Below are 17,870 nucleotides of genomic sequence, written 5' to 3'. Positions count from 1 at the left end.
ATTTGCTCCCTGCCCATCCATGTACCTGTCCAAATATATCTTAAAAGACGCTAACGTGTCTGCGTCTACCACCTCCGCTGGCAACGCATTCAGGCACCCACCACCCTCTGTGTAAAGAACTTTCCACGCATATGGAAGAACAGGTTAGGGAGGCGGAGACAGGCTGGGCTGGTTTTGGGATTCAGTCGGGGGAGGGAATGAGCTGGGCTGGTTTTGAGGAGGTGTATTCTAGGTAGCTGTGGGAGTCGGTGGGCTTGAAATGGACATCAGTTACAAGCTGGTTACCTGAGATGGAGACTGAGAAGTCCAGGAAGGTGAGGGATGTGCTGGAGATGGTCCAGGTGAACTTGAGGTTGGGGTGGAAGGTGTTGGTGAAGCAGATGAACTGTATTGGCGCCGCCTCTTGCTCCCAGAGGAGCTCGAACAGTTCAATTGCAGAACACCTCCGCTCGGTTCGCAATAAGCAACTGCACCTCCCAGTCGCGAACCATTTTAGCTCCCACTCCCATTCTTTAGGTGACATGTCCATCATGGGCCTCCTGCAGTGCCACAATGATGTCACCCAAAGGTTGCAGGAACAGCAACTCATATTCCGCTTGGGAACCCTGCAGCCCAATGGTATCAATGTGAACTTCACCAGCTTCAAAATCTCCCCTCCCCCCCACTGCATCCCAAAACCAGCCCAGCCTGTCTCTGCCTCCCTAACCTGTTCTTTCTCTCACCTACCCCTACTCCCACCTCAAGCCGCACCTCCATTTCCTACCTACTAACCTCAGCCCCCCTCCTTGATCTGTTTGTCTTCCCTGGACTGACCTATCCCCTCCCTACCTCCCCACCAATACTCTCCTCTCCACCTATCTTCTTTTCTCTCCATCTTTGGTCCGCCTCCCCCTCTCTCCCTATTTATTCCAGTTCCCTCTCCCCATCCCCCTCTCTGGTGAAGGGTCTAGGCCCGAAACGTCAGCTTTTGTGCTCCTGAGATGCTGCTTCGCCTGCTGTGTTCATCCAGCTTCACACTTTATTATCTTGGATTCTCCAGCATCTGCAGTTCCCATTATCAGTGAACAGTATGTATTTGATTGTATTAGTATTGAAACGTCTTCCAGTTTCTCTTCAAAACGACTGTCCCATTTCACACTGGCTGCTCGACAAGTGTATTTCAGAAACAGGAGAGAGATCAGCCTTTCCTCAACAGTTTTTTTAAAAGGTAGTACTCTATCATTTGTTGCACATTGCTGTAATTTAGTTGCAAATTTGTTCCTCTACATACCTCCATCCAGTTGATGGTTTGGTGAGAGGAAACTAAATTATACATTTTGTTTTCTTCCTTCGTTCCAGTCAGGTAGATTTGGTCCTTGGCCCCTCTGGGACATGTATCTCCAACAATACAAATTTTACCTTGATAGTACTACCCTCCCACTTTCCTTTCTCAACACCCTGTTCTCAGGATGCTCTGATTTCAGCACCCGCTGTGTTTGGTTTTGGTTCGAATCCTGAGAACTGGGAAGAAGTTGGAAAACATTTGTAATGAGGTTTAGAGCAAGTTGTGAGGGAAGGAAGGGACAAAAGGAATATTGGCACAAGGCAAAAGGAGTTGAGGATGGGAGGATAGAGAAACCAGGGCTGGATATATTCCATTGGCTCCTTCAGAATGACATTGCAGACAAAAGGAGGTGGGGACCGGGGGTTGGCCAATTGAAAAACGCCTATCACAGAGGCCAGGGCAATTGTGACCGATCTACCTATCACAGGCTACTTCTCATTCTGTTCCTAAATGCACTGACGGCGACCAATGAATGAGGTTCGGAGCCGAATCGATAACCTAACAGCAAGTTTCATCGCAGGATGCGCGGCAGTAACCAATCAAAAGGAACCCTTCGGGTCTTTCCGGCAGTCATCCAATGAAAAGGCGCACTCCCGCGGCTCCTCCAATAGGAGAGCATCCAGACGGACAGCCTGTCGGCAGGCGGGCGCGAGGGAGCACGTTGCGATTGGGAGAGACTCGGCCAATGACGATCCACGTCGCACGGGGGCAGGCCAGGAGCCACTCACCCGGCCCGTCTTATGATGGCGTGCAGTATGTGGGGGGAGGTGTCGCTGAGGCAGCCAATGGGAGGGCCTGTGTCATACGGCCGTCGCAGTAGTGGTAGCGGCGGCGGGGCTTACTCTGTCTGGAAAGTCGCGGCTGTGTTAGGGGGCGGACGGAGCGGCTTTGCAGCCATGGCGAGAGCCGGAGCCTCTCATCGCGCGGTGCTCGGTTGCCTGCTTTTGCTTTTGATCGGTGCCTCCGGAGCGCTGGGTGAGTGATGGTCGGGGCGTGGGGGGGGGAGAAGCAGGTTGCTCGTTCGGCTGCTTTCCGAAGGGGTGTGCGGGGGGTGGTATTGTTCACCAGAGGCCCGGGGATGGGGAGGGGGTGGAAAACCTGGGGACTAGGAGCGGCCTAGTGAAGGGACAGTGATGGGGCTCTCTCTTCCCAACTACCACAGCCGGGGGGGGGGGGGGGGAGATGCCGACCAGGGCCTTATCGTGCTGTCCCTGAGAGGAGCAGCGGCCGACCCTAGCCTGGCCTGGCCCGGCCCGGGTGGCGGGAGGAGGAGGAAGGGCCAGTGGGGTCTCACGCCCGGATGTGGTTGCCATGGTGGATGCCAGGGCTCGCAGAGCTGACCACTCGCTCCAAGAAAGACAGCCCGGAAACCCAAACACCTTCCCCGGGGCAAAGAGGGACCCCCCTCCCTCCCCACCACCAAACACCCTCTTCCCCCCAACTCCACACAGCTCCTGGAGTTTGGGAGCGGCTGGGAGAAGCTGGTTCAGACGAAGTGCAATCTTTTACAATCCTCACTCAATTGCCATCTGATTTTTCTTTTAAAAGATGTGCAGCAGGGAAGATACGTTGCTTACGTTTGCTTTGGACTTTTTTTTAAGACAAAGTCCTTTCCAGTAGTTGCACATGTTCCTGTAGTTTAGGGTAAACAACTTGACAAGAACTCTGCAGGATGTAAGTCGTATGTCGACATCTTCGGAAATGTGAAGCCAGTCTTGCGAAATCATACGTTTGATTGAAAATATCTTTTAAGACAAAATGACAATGTGATGGATCAATTTTAAAAATAAATTATCTTCTCGAACGTTTGGGAGACTAGTTTTCACTAACTGGATCCACTTCTGAAGTGTTGCTCACTGCATCGCTATGTTTTTTCCCTGGTGCCGCAAAATAATTGAACGACTTGCAGTGATGTTTAACGTGGCGAAGTCCTGTGGTGCTTTGTGAATGGGTATAATGCCTAAGAAAATTGTGAAGTAGTTTTGGAATGTTTAAATCTGATAAATCGCAGTGTATGTATTGACAAAAATCTTGTTTATGCATTAGCCTATTAAATCAAGTTCCAATAGCTTCGTATTTGGGAGCCACCTGCCAATGTTTACAATTGTTAGATCTAGTTTTCTGTGCTGGAGGGAGTATCTGAAACTCCAAGGTATAAGCAGGATTAACAAGTGTGTTGTCAGTCTGCAGAAGTCAAAACCAGTAGTGTGGATGCTAAATCCTTTAGATCTGAATTTTCTAAAACCAATATAAAAGCTTTTGAAGGCAATTAACCATCATTAACAGTTATTTGACTGGGAGTGTTTGTGTTCCACCCTAGAATTGACATTCTTGCAACTAAAGTTACTGGCATAAAAGCTGCTGATAATGCTTAGGAACATCTTTTTACTGTGCATTACTTTCATGCACACTTGTATTTCTTTAAGAATCCTTCCACCTCACTAATCCCTAGATGTGCAAGGAAGTGACTAAAGGTTAAACCCCCTTCCAGATTCTTTCCATTCCTGTAAAAACTGTGCAACAACCACAATTTGCTTCACTGTTGATTATTGTTTTTCTGCATTAGCTGTGAAATGGAAATGTAGATGTGTTTGAAGTGTCTAGCAAATGCACCACAACATTGACTTGATGGAAATGAATATATGTTTATTGATATTTCAAGACATTTACCTCAGTTTCACTTGTTTCAAGCCAATAATCTGCAGTTGTTTGGATTTCAATGAGTTTGTAGTTTTGTTGTCAAATTACATTTCAGACAGTAGAGCAGTGAAAATAAATCACCATTTTTAAAGCAGTTTCTGTTTTTTTTTTCTTGAAAGTATGCGTTATCCCAACAAGAATGGCAACATTTGCAGCGAAACAGAGTTAATGTGTTGAATCCAATGTGATTGATTTTGAGGAATGGTCACTTTGGACTTGAAACGTTAACTCCACAGATGCTGCCAGACCTGGTGATTTTTCTGCAGCATACTGTGTTTCAGGTTTCCTGCATCCACAAAATTTTTGTTTTTAATTTAGAATCAAAGGTGACTGTTAAAACCACAGTTACATATTGCATTTTGTACGCAGTGTTTAGTGTTCAGTGTTGAGGTTGTGCACTATACTAGGTAGAAGTGTGGATATGATATTGAAGTGGAGATGTTGTGTCTGGCCCTAGGTACGATCTGTTCAAGCTGAGCTTTGTGTAGGAAAAGAGATTGTTAGGAGATATGGGAAATTGTGAACTTTGAAGGAAACTAATTAGAATTGAAGGGGAAACATGTAGTTAGCTTGTAAATTATAAGTGGCAGAGAGATCTGAAATAGAAGAAATTGTATAAACCTCCAACCAGAAGTAGCCCATAGCTTAGGAAATGGACGCAAACAGCTAGTCAGCAGACAGGGTGTGGTGAAATGTCAGACAGGTCCTGTTTTCTAGACTTTCTGCTTGATTAGATAAGTGCTGCTTTCATCATATCCTAATATGGTACTTTTGATTTCAACATCCACACATGTGGATCAATCTGTTTGCACTAACACCTGTGAGATAATTCATTTTGTCCATGCTGTATAATGTAGTGTGTGTCATTTGGGAACAAAATGTCTTAGATGTCAAAATAGCTTTGCTTAAGAACAGCGATGGAACCCTGGTGAAGTGTTTTAACAGGTCACTCAGATCTATTGCTATTAGCTGGCTCCATGCTCTTTGGGTGCAGATAAAGCCCCCCAGCCTGTTGAGAATTGAGAAGGTTGTTGGCTCAATGCTGCTGGGCAGTTGGCTTTGCAAGTCCTGGGGTATTAATGAGCTTAGTGGATTTGATAAGAAGCTGCCTGCTAGTGACCTGGTTATGTAAATAAGCAGCCATAGCCTGCGAGTAAGACTGGCATTTCCCAATTCCCAACATTGGGATTCTGCTGGAAAGTGAGCAATCATCAAGGTAGTTGTAATTGTGTGGTTTTTGAGGTGAATTGGTGGCTAGATCTTAGAAAGAGAAGAACTGAAATCTCTTGAGTGGGTAGAGTTTAAAGGAGTTTTGAGAGTCTTGGTTGTGATTTTAATTTTTAAATATGGAGGGCAGCTGGTGGTTAAATGCTTAGGTGTATGGATTTTTTTGGAGGTTTTTGCACTCTTCTAATGCCTTCATTTAATGTCTGCAAGTTCATGATCCTTTTCTATACCCTTTAGTCTAGATCCTTTTCTGAAGAATGGTCTAGACCTGAAACGTCAGCTTTCCTGCTCCTCTGATGCTGCTTGACCTGCTGTGTTCATCCAGCTGTAAACCTTGTTATCTCAGATTTTCCAGCTACTAACTCTGTAACAATGATATCTCTTGATGCGTTTAGTTTTACTCATTATTTTGCTTGGTCACAAGCTAGGCACTTGCAAGAATAAGTAGTAATGTTGAACCTTTTCAGAGATACTTGGCATCCTTAAAGGGCTTCTGCTGTTCTCCTGGAAATCTCTGACTGCATCTGACTTCTGAGTAACAAAATTGCTTTTGGAACCTGGTGTTAGGCATGTGCGCTGGCTTTGAGTGTGTATGTCTTGTCACTGGGCAAGTTGCTTGGAACAAGTCATTGTTGGAATGTGCCTTGCACCTAGATGTGGAGGATCTTGCAAAGTGATTATTGGTTGTACTTTTGTAGTGCTTTGAGGTGCCTGCTGCAGATTACTTGCTTTGCAGACTTGGGCAAAAGTCTGGGAATCACTACTATCTGCTAAACTCTGACCTTCGTCTTGGGTCTGAGATCCTTGTGCTTAAATGCTCTTTTTTTCCCTTCTGTCAAACAAAGGCAGAGCTGTTTGCATTGTAAATGATGATGAATTTCATTGTGTGTCTGCTTTCTTCGGGATGTGTCTCCCAAGATATGGAAAATGATCTGTATTTTCCAGGATTTCTCTCCTGATATTAACTGACGTGGAGAGGTGTTATGGTGTGGGAACCAGTTGGAAGGGGGCCTTTTTTTGAGTGTTTAGAGAGGCCCATTTTTATCATGGGAGTCAATAGTAGCCTGGAGCTCAGTTTCTGAGTGAGTGCACACATAGGTGTCATCTGCATACTGCTGCGACTGAGATTGGAGCAGTTTTGGTTTGAATTGAGGATGGGATGTGAACAAGTTCCCATTTGTTTTGGAGGTTAGCTCTGCCGGGAATTCGCCGGAGTTGAGGTGCAGTATTGCAGTGAGAAAAGTGGACAGAAGGCTTGGTACAGTTAGAGTCTTTGACATCTGTCCGCACCAAAAAGTCATCTGGGAATGTATGCATACGGGCTTTTTGTGTTATCATGAAGGTGGGTGTGGGGTTTAAAAAGTCAATCTGACTCTGACTTCATCCTTCTCCCCTGTAACTATCTGAAGCAGAACCAGGCATCTGCAATCTTTGTGACCTATTTGACTGAGATAAGCCTCCATTTGTTCAGCTATGATAGGCTATTTTGACTGTCACAACAGAAACCACCTCCACTGCCTCAGTTTGCCTGTTTTTAAAAAAAACTTCTTCCATGCCTCTTGAGATAGTAAGAACTGCATATGCTGTTGTCAGAGATAAGTGTGGAGCGGGAGGAACATAGCAGGCCAGGCAGCATCAGAGGAGCAGGAAAGTTTGATGTGTCAGGTTAGGACCTCGTCTTTGCCTCTTAGTTCGAGATTTGACTATTCCAACACAGCCAATTGATGTTTTATCTTCCACTCTTTGTAAATGTAAGATCTTCCAAATTACTGCTGCCTGTCTCTTAACTCATGCCAAGTCCTATTTGTCCATCACTCCCTGGTGACTAACTACATGGGCTACTGCTTCAGTCATGTCTTGATTTTAAATTTATAATCTTTTTCAATTCTCAAAAATACCTGCACTTATTCAGTTCTCTTTCACATTCCTGATGTTCCATGTCAGCAGCCAGGCTGTCCACCTCCAAAACCACAAGGTGTGGAATTCTGTTTCTCTGTCTTTCATTCTTTTACGATGTTATTAAACATTTAATTCTCTTGCTGGGCTTTTGATCATCTTGCCTAGTATCTCATTATTTGTACTGGTGTCTCCTTCTGTTTAACATTGAGGACATTACAGGGCCTTGTACAACTTGAAAGACACTATAAATGAAAGTTATTTTAAGCCTCAAATTGTAGTTTAGGGAATTTGTCTGGATTACATAAAAATCTCCATCAGTAATATTACTAAAGTGATAGTGGAGGTGGGACTCTAAGCAGTTTGGCATTAAGGGGATTAGTTTTCTCCTAATTATTTTATTTTTATAGAAAATGGGGGATATTTTAAGCAAACAGCATCCACCAGACTATTTTGTCTTGTGCCAATGATATCGCAGTTTCAGGACTTGGCTGTGAGGTGTAGAATTGTGCAGACAAAACTTGGCCTCTTGTTAATATAATTGCTGTTTCAGTATAAAGTGTTAATTCATTTGCTAATATGTATTGGCAGGACACAGTGACATTATTGTTTGGTACTGTATTAGTGTTAATTTCTCTATTGGAATTAATATTTAATGATCCAATATTTGAAGCTAATTGATTTTCTGAGCAGGGATTGTGAAGTTGCCTTGATTAAAGATGTTGCTGTACAGAACAATGCTGAGCTGTGAAGGATTGCAACCTTTACTAAATTCTGTTAAAATGATTTGATTTGTTTCAAAAACAAAAGTTGGTAGTAAAGCTAGAAAAGCTCAACAGGTCTGGCAGCATCTGTGAAGAAAACATCAGAGTTATTGTTCCGTATCTGAAGACACCTCCTCAGAACAGATTTAGCATGTTTGTCTGTAGTTTTGTTTAGTCCTTTGCATTCATGAAATCTCAACCAAGTGCACAATTCAATTTTATTTTACCTTTTAGGAACTGTAGATGTCAGCTCTGGTAGAGGTACAAACATGTAAAGGTTTTACAGTAGCCTGTGCTCCTGTAGACTTGGGAAAAAATGTTTTCCTTTTGGGACTAGGGTACAGCTCTGTTTCACTCCATTCTTCACCCTGCAAGTGTTAAAATTATGCCGTCAGTGTGCAGTGCATGTTGTTATGGAATATGTATGTATGACTGAGGAGCTCATCAGGCAGACTCTACTTTCATGGAATCATAGAATCACCAAGGCCATTCGGCCCAACAAGTCCACACTGACCCACCAAAGAGCATCCTACCCAGACGCATTCCCCTGCCCTTTGCCTCTAACCCTGCATTTCCCATGGCTAACACACCTAACCTACGTGTCTCCTAAATGTTATGGGCAATTTCGCATGGCCAATTCATCTAACCTGCACATCTTTGGACTGGGAGGAAACTGGAACACCTGGTAGAAACCCATGCAGACATGGGGGAAGAATGTGAAAACTCTGCACAGACAGCCACCCGAAGGTGGAATCGAACCTGGGTCCTGGTGCTGAGAGACAGCAGTGCTAACCCCAGCCACTATGCTGCCCTTTGGTTCAGGCACACTAGCAGGATGGAAGATGATGGCGTACCTAAGGATTTATTCATATGAAGAGGCAGCCAAAGCTAGGTGACTAGCTAGATACTCAAAAGTTTGCCTCAAGTTGGTTGGTTGAAGGCTCCAAATTTCCATTCCTAGTGCTGATGACAGAGAAAAGTGATGATGTCCTCTGATGGTCAGTGTGCTGCACCATGGCAATAGCTGTATCAAAGATAATATCCTGAATGACACCTGATAATCATCTATAATGCAGCACTTGAGACAGGACCTGCATCTTGTCGATTCTGTCTTAAGGATGTGCAATGCACCATCTAAAGCCACCCCATTCCTGGTGGATTTAATTTGCTGCATGTCCATTTATATTGAAGAAGGTAGGATGCCAAAGATGACTGACTTTAAAAAAAAAAGTGTGACAGTCAATTTATAACTGTCTAATTTCCCTTTTATTCAAATTAGTTTTCCATCTGTAGACTTCAAATGGAAATTCAACAGCTTTTGATCAGACCACTTTCGTGAAACTGAATGTAATGATTAAAGCAGCTCCAGCAAATGAACTTGCCTTTGTGTCTTTGCTTTCAGACCCTTTTGAGATGATCTGAATGTTTCATAGACAATGAATTAATTTTGAAGTGCCATGATTGTTATGTCGGCAGAAGTTAATTTGTTTATGATAGGTCCCTCAGTTATGATTTAAATAAGTGTTGAATGGTTCTGGTGGTATTGGATACTGGATTAAAGTTGCTTTAGATTTTGTGAAATTCTCCTTATCTTCGAGATAAAGTCTATCGCTTTTATTTGTATTCCCCGGAATCTGAGATAGGACTAAACCAGTTAGTGGTTTGTCCAGGAAACTCCTCCAACAGTACTTTTATGCTCCTAGAAATGTGTAAGCCAAACTTTACATCACTTCATGTTTCAAGGATGCAAAGTCTCACCTTCTGTCTGTTAACACTAACAGGGAATATAGGTGGCTTACAAGTGTTATATTTCTGTCAAAGTTGTCCCTGTTCAAACAGAAGTTTGGATGTACTATTACATGTGACCAGCTGTAACAATGAAGTTTGGTGTGCTGTTGCCAAGGGAAATGGTTGAGAATGCAGGTGTGAGGAACTGCAGCTGGAATCTCCTGTTTTAAAGCCCTGATTGTGGCTGACTTGGGTGGTAAACTTCACTTTACAAGCAAACTTGAGAGGCAAATTCATAAGATGTTTTTATACACTTTAAACCCAAAGGTCCTATTGCATGCATTTTAATGAATTTCTGGTGAGTTCCGGTGAATCTGACTGAATTGGTGCTCAGCGAAAATGAATAGAATAGCAGTGGATGAATCATGCAGAAATGACGTATGCGCTGACTCATGTGAAAGCTTTTCTAAGGTTTGGTTGTATCTTCTCAGCAGTTGTAACATTGTATTTTGCGCTCTGTTCAGTTACACTGATGCATTTGTGTAGTATGATATTTCTGTAAAGCACGTAAGATAACACTCTTCACTGTACCTCAGTAAACATGATAGTAATAAATCAAATGTTCACATGTAAGTTAGTTAACATCTGTTATGGCTAGAAAACTACTTCCATTCTAGCCATCCTTCTAGTTGCGTAAAATCAGCTGTGTAATACTTCAGGAATTAATTTGAACTTAAAGCAACTAGTGAGAAAGGAAACCTTCTCCTTGCTAGTTTAATTGCCGTTTCAAATACTACCAATATTTCAGTAACGAATCATAGATGCTTAAATTTCTATAATGGCACTGGTTGGAAAATTGGCGATGCAAGTGGTCAGGGCCGTAAATTGCTGTAGTTCTGAGGAAGGGTCATTGGACTCAAAACAATTCTGTCTTTCTCTCTCTACAGATGTGCTTGACCTGGTGAGTTTATACAACACTTTGTTTTTGTTTCAGTAACTTGCCATAGTAGTGTTGGCATTTCATCTCCCCAAGGGAAGGGAGACGCTGGCAGGAAGATTTGAGAAGGGGATGGTATAACATTTGATATAATTTTAATAGCTTTTCAATGGGAATTGGCTAAAAGTTCACAACATTTGCTTTCATTCATGGATGTAGATGTTGCTGGCTAATGCTTGCAGCTGCTTCTTGATGTCATCTAGAGTGAATGAAATTGGCTAAAGCTTGCGTCTGTAATGCCAGAGATTTCAAGAAGAGGCCAAGATGGATTATCTACTCAACACTTCTGGCTCAACATGTTTGTAAATACTTCAGTCTTGTTTTTTATACAGATGTGCTGGGTTACCCCACTATTGAGGTATTTGTGGATCCTTTGCATCTAAATTATTTAGTTGTCTACCAACACTCATGACCTGATGTAGTATTAGAAATCATGGAACTGATCCTGTGGTTATGGGATCACTTGGCTCTGTCTACTGCATGCTGTTTATGCTGCCGTCATGCAAGTAGTCCTCTGTACCTTCACCAGATCACCTAGCTTAATGGTAATGATAAATTGGGAGGATATGCCAGGTCATAATGTTACAGATTACTTTGAAATCAATTCTGCCATTGGGTCAACAGATGCCAAGTTTTCTGTCACCAGAGCAGCTCCATCTATCCTATTTAATATGATGATGCCCCACAAGTGATGTAGAGATCTTCAGTGTGAGGACGAGCTTGTGACCTCCTGGACGATGTGGTGGTCACTCCTGCCAATACTGTTATGGGCAGATGCATCTACTAGAAATTGGTGAGGGTTAGGTTAAGTAAGGTTTTCCTTTTTTTGATTCCTTGCCATTTGCTGCAGGCCCAGTTATGCCTAACTCATTCAGTACTACCCAGCCACTGTTGGTGATGGACATTGGACATTGAAGTTCCCTACCCAGAGTATCTTCTGTGCCCTTGCCATCCTCTGTGCTTTCTCCAGTGGTAGTCATTAGGGAGGAGAGTTAATTCACCAGCTGAGGGGTTTTGGAGTTGAGATTTGCAGCTGGTAGTGAATGTGAAGTAGGGTTTGATTGGTGTTAAAGCTGGAGGTTTAGTTGCCTATATTTGATCTGGTGCTATGAGATTGGGCACTTGGGTCTGGGGTCAATTTTGAGGACTCAACAGAAACTCCCTTCTGACTGTGTGTGCACGCGTCCATGCTGCTAACCCTACCGGTCCCGCCAGTGGAACCGCATGTGAGCATGGATGGCACTGTTGTCTGTGTATGTGATGTTCGGTGATAGTGATCTGGGTTTTACGCTCTGATATTGGTACAAGCCCACACGTGTTTGTTTTGTCGGGCAGTGCATGATTGACAGGGCTGTTCGTTGTAATTTATGTTGTCTAGCTTGATTCTTGGTAGTCTGTCCAGCTCCAATCCTGCTATTAAAATTTATAGCAGTTTGATACAATTGAGTGGCTTTCTAAGCTATTTCAGGGACTGTTTTAAAAGTCAGTTACGTTGTTGTGGTTACCGAGTCACACATGGACCAGACAGGTGAGAAAGCAGATTTTCCTGCACAGTCATTTTTATGATCAACGATAGTTTGATATTCGCTATTAGACTGGCTTGAAGGTTATGAGAAAAGAGTGTGATAGGGTAAGGTTATTCTGAAGTACAGGTAAATGTGACTTCATTCTTGGATGTCCAATTTGATTTCTTATTAATGCTGCTACTTGATGTGGGTGTGCCATTTTTATACAGTATAGCCTGAGGCCTTGGGTACTGGTAACTGAGTAGCATGATGATTTTTCAGCATCTTTAGAGATGACCAATCATGCTGAGAATGAGGCATCAGAAAGGAAAGATCTTTTGATATATGGATCTTAAGCATGTTCTCTGGAGCTCTTTCGGTTGTGTCAGCATCCTCATTGTATAGATCAAACCCCTAGATCTGTTGTCTTAAGCGGACCACTGAGTGGAATGCACTTTGTATACTAGGATTGTATATTATTTATATAGAAGCCTGAACACAAAGCTGGGTCAGGAATAGTTTCTTTATCAGACTATTGAATGGATGAGAGCCTCAAATAATGCCAGTACCAAAGGCCTCATGCTATGCTTTTTTCTAAATTGCACACCCACATCAAGTAGCCACGTTAATTTTTTTTTAAAAAAAACACATTGGACATTTCAAGAATGAAGTCACATCTACCTGCACTTCTGAATAATTTAACCTTACCCCGTCACGCTATCAAATAATGTAACCTGTATGTCTCCTAAGTCTTTTTGATCAGTACACCCTTTGCTAGATGTGATCTGCCTGTACCGTTTGTAAACAAAGTTTTTCACTGATTTTTTTTTTTTTATTGTCACGTGTACTGAAATACAATCAGAATTGGCTGGATGGCCTCTTTCTGTTTGCAGATTTTTTTGATATTAAATACCAGAATTGGGGGGCCTTCCTGCCATACAGAAAAAGGCTTTTATTATTTTTCATAACACTGCCATATCCTTACCTAACATCCATTGTTGTTTGTATCACCAGCCAAATATACAAAAATGATGGTTATCAGTGTTGAATATCTGATTCATTAATCAAACGTCTTAGTTAAAAGTTTTTGGGAATTTAAAAATGTAACTGTAGATTCTTTTTAATTCATTCTCAGGATGAGGGCGTCACTGACTTAGCAGCATTCATTGCCCATCCCTAATTGCCCAGAAGGCAGTTCACAATAAACCATATTGCTGTGGGTCTGGACAGTGGTTTCCTTCCCGAAAGGACATTAGTGAACCAGATGGATTTTTCCAACAATCGACAATGGATTCATGGTCAACATTAGTTTCTTAATTACAGATATTTAGTGAATTCAAATTTCATCATCTGCCATGGTGGGATTTGAACCTGGATCCCCAGAACATTATCTGGGTCTCTGGATTAACAGTCTGGAGAGAATACCACTTGGCCATTGCCTCCCCAGCAAATGCTGAGCATCTGATTAAGGAACAGATGAATAACTCTAAAGAAAAATCAAAAACTTGAGATTCATGAATCTGTGCACATGATTCTGTATTCATTTTTAAAGTTGAGTTGATTCATTTTGCAGTAAAAAAATCAGTGAAGTATACATGTCTAAGCTTGTAATACAACCAGCAAGTCTGGATAAAGAGTCATAAAATTCCATTAGCAATATAAATTATTGATACAGGTTGAATCAAAATAGCACTGAAGATAAAATTAATTTACAATTTTGTTTCGAGGGCCTTTCATTGCATGTCACACTGTCATAGAGATGGGTTGTAAGGGTAGTAGATTCCTTTCCATAATTTATGATGGTTGTCAAAGCAAGCGATTCAATTTGGGCAACAGGCAGGTTGCAGGAATTCTGTAGTCTGTACTGCATCTCACGGAATGGAGACAGCCCAGAAGAAATTAGTCATTTAGGTCCATATGGAATGTGGATTTTAAAATTTATTACGTTTTGAATTTTGTGTGGGAACAATTAGCAAAATGATTTACTCCACCTCATGGCTAGTGGTGGCAAATTGTGATCCACTAAGCTTACTGGCAGAAAGCAGTCAGCAGCATTAGCTTTGGGAAGGCACTTGTGATATCTGCCAGCAATTTGAACAAGTTGCTGAGGCATCTGTTATCATGAGGTGTGCAAAGTTGTCACACCACAACAGATAGATTCCAAGAAATTTTACCTCAGATGATTGCTGGAAAACAGGAAAATTCAGTGAACCTGGAGGACTGTGGCATACCTTTTGGGTTGGTCCCTCCCTTGAAGTGAGTACCTTTTTGAAGATCGTAATAAAATATAAAAGAATGCTTGGGCTTGTGCTGGGATGGGGTGGGGGTGTGGGGGCAAATAAATAAAACTGAATTCACAATATATGCAGTTTGAACAATGATGTGTTAATAAATTTTCTCTCTCCAAAGTTAGGTTCCGGTTTAGTACCGTGTCCACTGCACTACCATTTACATCCATTTTCAAATCATTGTTGGAGTGATCAAGTGGCGATCTTAACTCCTGTTATGAACTGTACTTGTTTATCCATAATCCTCTTCAAACCACTGCCTTGGGTTCAACCAGACAGCTTGCGATATAAACAACTTATTCCATCCCTTGCTAAGCCACTTCAATTCTGAAACCAGTTGTGGTTTTTTGTTTATTATGCAACCTATCATGTGTCTTTATCAGTTCCAGACTTGAATAGCTCTACCTCATTTCTGCTGACCTGTCGTCTTCCGCACACTTGACTAAAAAATTGTATCCTGCTCAAAACTGACTTTTTGCACATTTATCTGGTCTTGCTGACCAGAATCAGTTCTTTGACTCCCAGTAGTGTAAACTGGTATTGTTATAACACTATTTATCATGAGGTTTCCCCCAACTTCAGTCAGGCCCACTTCCAAATATCCTCCTTGTGACAGACCTTATGTACATCATCCTATCTTTGTCACACTGTAGGTAATGTAGTCTTTCAATTGCCTGGATTCTAACCTCTGGAACTCTCTTTCCAGTCCATCTTTTTGATCAAACTTTTGGTCATCTCTTTTCAGAATGCTGATGATGGAATAGTAGAATACTTCCAGCACAGAAGCCGGCCTTTTGTATACTCACTAGCTCTTTGCAAGAGCAAGTGACCTCATTGAACTCTCCTGACTTTCTCCCATAGCCCTAGAAATTTTCATCTTTCAGTAATGATCCAGTGCATTCTGGATCTGAACCCCTAGCTGTTTCGAACTATTTTTAATCATGTCTCAATTTCTCCTTTTGCAATTACCTTAAGCCAGTGATTGAAGTATCCGCTGTTAACACTGATCTTTTGCAAAGCATCCTGTTGTTCAAGGGCTCCAACATGTTAACTTTGCTAATATTTCAATGTCGTTTTGAATTGAAAAGCTGGCAGCTTTGACATGTTAAACTGTGGTTACATGGCACTTTTTTAGGGTGGAGAAAACTAGACATTGCTTAACCAGAAATAGCAACAGTGATAAATCCATACAATTATTCAGTAGCACAAATAAGCAATTGCATTGAACTAGTCTACATCATTTAGAGCTTAAACAATGAGCCTTATCTATTTATACTTACTCCAACTCTATATCAGCATATCTGTCTACTCCTTTCTTGCTCATTTACTTACACCTTTTTGAATATGCCAGTGTGCTCCCCACAATGTTCCACTGTGTTAAGTTCCATATTCTAACCAGTAGACAGCATTCAGCTTAATTTACCTTATCCAAAAGCAAAATATCACAAACCTATCCTTTTTGTTCCTCCCACCTTCACCTATTCAAACCCTATTACTTTTCTACCTTTTATTCAGAAAGGTAACTGACCTGAAACAATAGCTGTGTGCTCACTAACTTCACAGTTGCAAGTGTGACTGACCTTCGGGCTATGCCAATATTTTCTGTTTTTATTTCATTTTGTTACTGTTCATAAAACTGGAACAAAAAGTGGCTACTGTGATCCACAACAATAGCTGTGTTTCTAAGTAACTCCAGTTGAAGTGCTTTGGAGCATCCTGAGAATCTGTTGGTCTATTTAAATCCAATCTTCTAAAATCATTGAAGTGTTTTTCTGACTAGCACTGCTTAAATTAAATAACCATGAAATCTGCAATAAAAAAGCCAACTGAAATTGAGTTGTACGGTATTTTACAGGTATTCTCCTCTCTGCTGCTCCTTGTTGGGCTCTGCTAGTCTCTGATATGACTTGATGGCTGTTATATGTTGTACTGACATCTCATAAGTAAATCTTGACTATAAATACTGAATATCATCTGATAATTAGAGAGGAAATAACTGAGGAAGAGTACATTAAGTCGCCACCATACACTTGGCAGCGGAGTTCACTGGGTTATAAAGAGATTTTGTTTTCTTTAGTCCTAGAGTACAGAAGCTGATTGACTTGAGCTGAATTGCTACCAAACATAACCTAGAAGGTTAAAAGCCTCTTCTATTAAGGGGATATTAAAGCTGCCTCCCACCACGACCATCATTGTCACGCCACCTGATATGCAACCAGCACCCCCCAACTCCTCTATGACCTCTTGACCAACTGTAAATAAACATTCACCCTTACTAACCCCCCAAACACCTGACCTGGTATCACTGCAGTCGTATTACTTATTGAACCTTTTCACAACAGCCAAAGTGACTGGTCCCACTCCTTTTTTAACATGGAATACGATGCACTGTCTGTGCAATGGGGCATGGGTGGAAAATCAGCTTCTCTACTGGCGGTGAGGATTACTGGCTGACTTTTAACAGGATCTCCTGTTTCACCGTTTTTCGGTCTGGATGTCACCTAAAGGTAGGTAGGTTTTTTGTTTAATCAGAGTCTCAAAAAGGGTTTCCAGCCCAACTAGAATTTTTGGGTGGTTATCTAACTGAGATATGATTAGATTCCCTACAGTATGGAAACAGGCCCTTCGGCCCTACAAGTCCACACCGCCCGGTGCAACATCCCACCCAGACCCATCCCCCTATAACCCACAAACCCCTGAACACTATGTGCAATTTAGCATGATCGATCCACCTACCCTGCACATCTTTGGACTGTGGGAGGAAACCGGAGGAAACCCACGCAGACACGGGGAGAATGTGTAAACTCCACACAGACAGTTACCCGAGGCTGGAATTGAACCCAGGTCCCTGGTGCTGTGAGGCTGCAGTGCTAACCACTGAGCCACCATGCTGCCCCCTGATCAATGCATTTCAGTGGGACTCTTAATTAGAACCATCCTTGTTTTTTTGGGACCCACAGGCTCTTTGTTAGAAGGATAGTTCAGTGTAGCTTCCCATTCAATTTAACTGGCTCAAAGACATCAGAACTTGCTGTTTTTAACCTGAAATGTAACCAGCTTCTCCGTATAAGTTTAACAATGTTGCTGATGCAGAGTACAGTTTTGGAGTCTCTTCTGACTTAAGTGCATTCTGGATCCTAACCTCTAACTGTCTGGAAAACTATTTTTATTCATGTCTCCATTTCTTCTTTTGTCAGTTACCTTAAGCCAATGGTTGAAGTTTTCTGCTGAACTGCAAGCTTCTTAACTCTGAAATGTTGCTCTTCGCGTGATGAACTCTCTTAGAATAGTATATAATAGCAATAAGCTGTTAAGACTTTTCATTGTATTTTTGTTTATATCAGTTGCCATACTAAAGTGCCTAAATTAATGACAGAAGTCATAAGAAGGAAAAAAAAAGTAAAAGCTCATCACAGTTGAATTAATGACTCCTGGAATTGG

The 17,870-nt window shown here is 42.1% G+C and overlaps 1 protein-coding gene across 1 annotated transcript in view; it reads left to right on the top strand.

Moving 5' to 3' along the window:
* Window positions 1-2,124: 2,124 nt before the first annotated feature.
* The window catches only part of tgfbr1b (transforming growth factor, beta receptor 1 b), a 59,566-nt gene continuing 43,820 nt past the window's right edge, over window positions 2,125-17,870 (top strand). The window contains exon 1 of the mRNA XM_048529052.2: window positions 2,125-2,299. Coding sequence (XP_048385009.2) covers window positions 2,221-2,299 — 79 coding nt within the window. The 5' untranslated portion in view covers window positions 2,125-2,220. The remainder of the gene's footprint in view (window positions 2,300-17,870) is intronic.

The sequence above is a fragment of the Stegostoma tigrinum genome, chromosome 5, assembly GCF_030684315.1.
Source record: "Stegostoma tigrinum isolate sSteTig4 chromosome 5, sSteTig4.hap1, whole genome shotgun sequence".
NCBI lineage: Eukaryota > Metazoa > Chordata > Chondrichthyes > Orectolobiformes > Stegostomatidae > Stegostoma > Stegostoma tigrinum.
The sequence above is the reverse complement of the archived record's forward strand: the minus strand, read 5'-3'. Positions and strand labels throughout refer to the sequence as shown.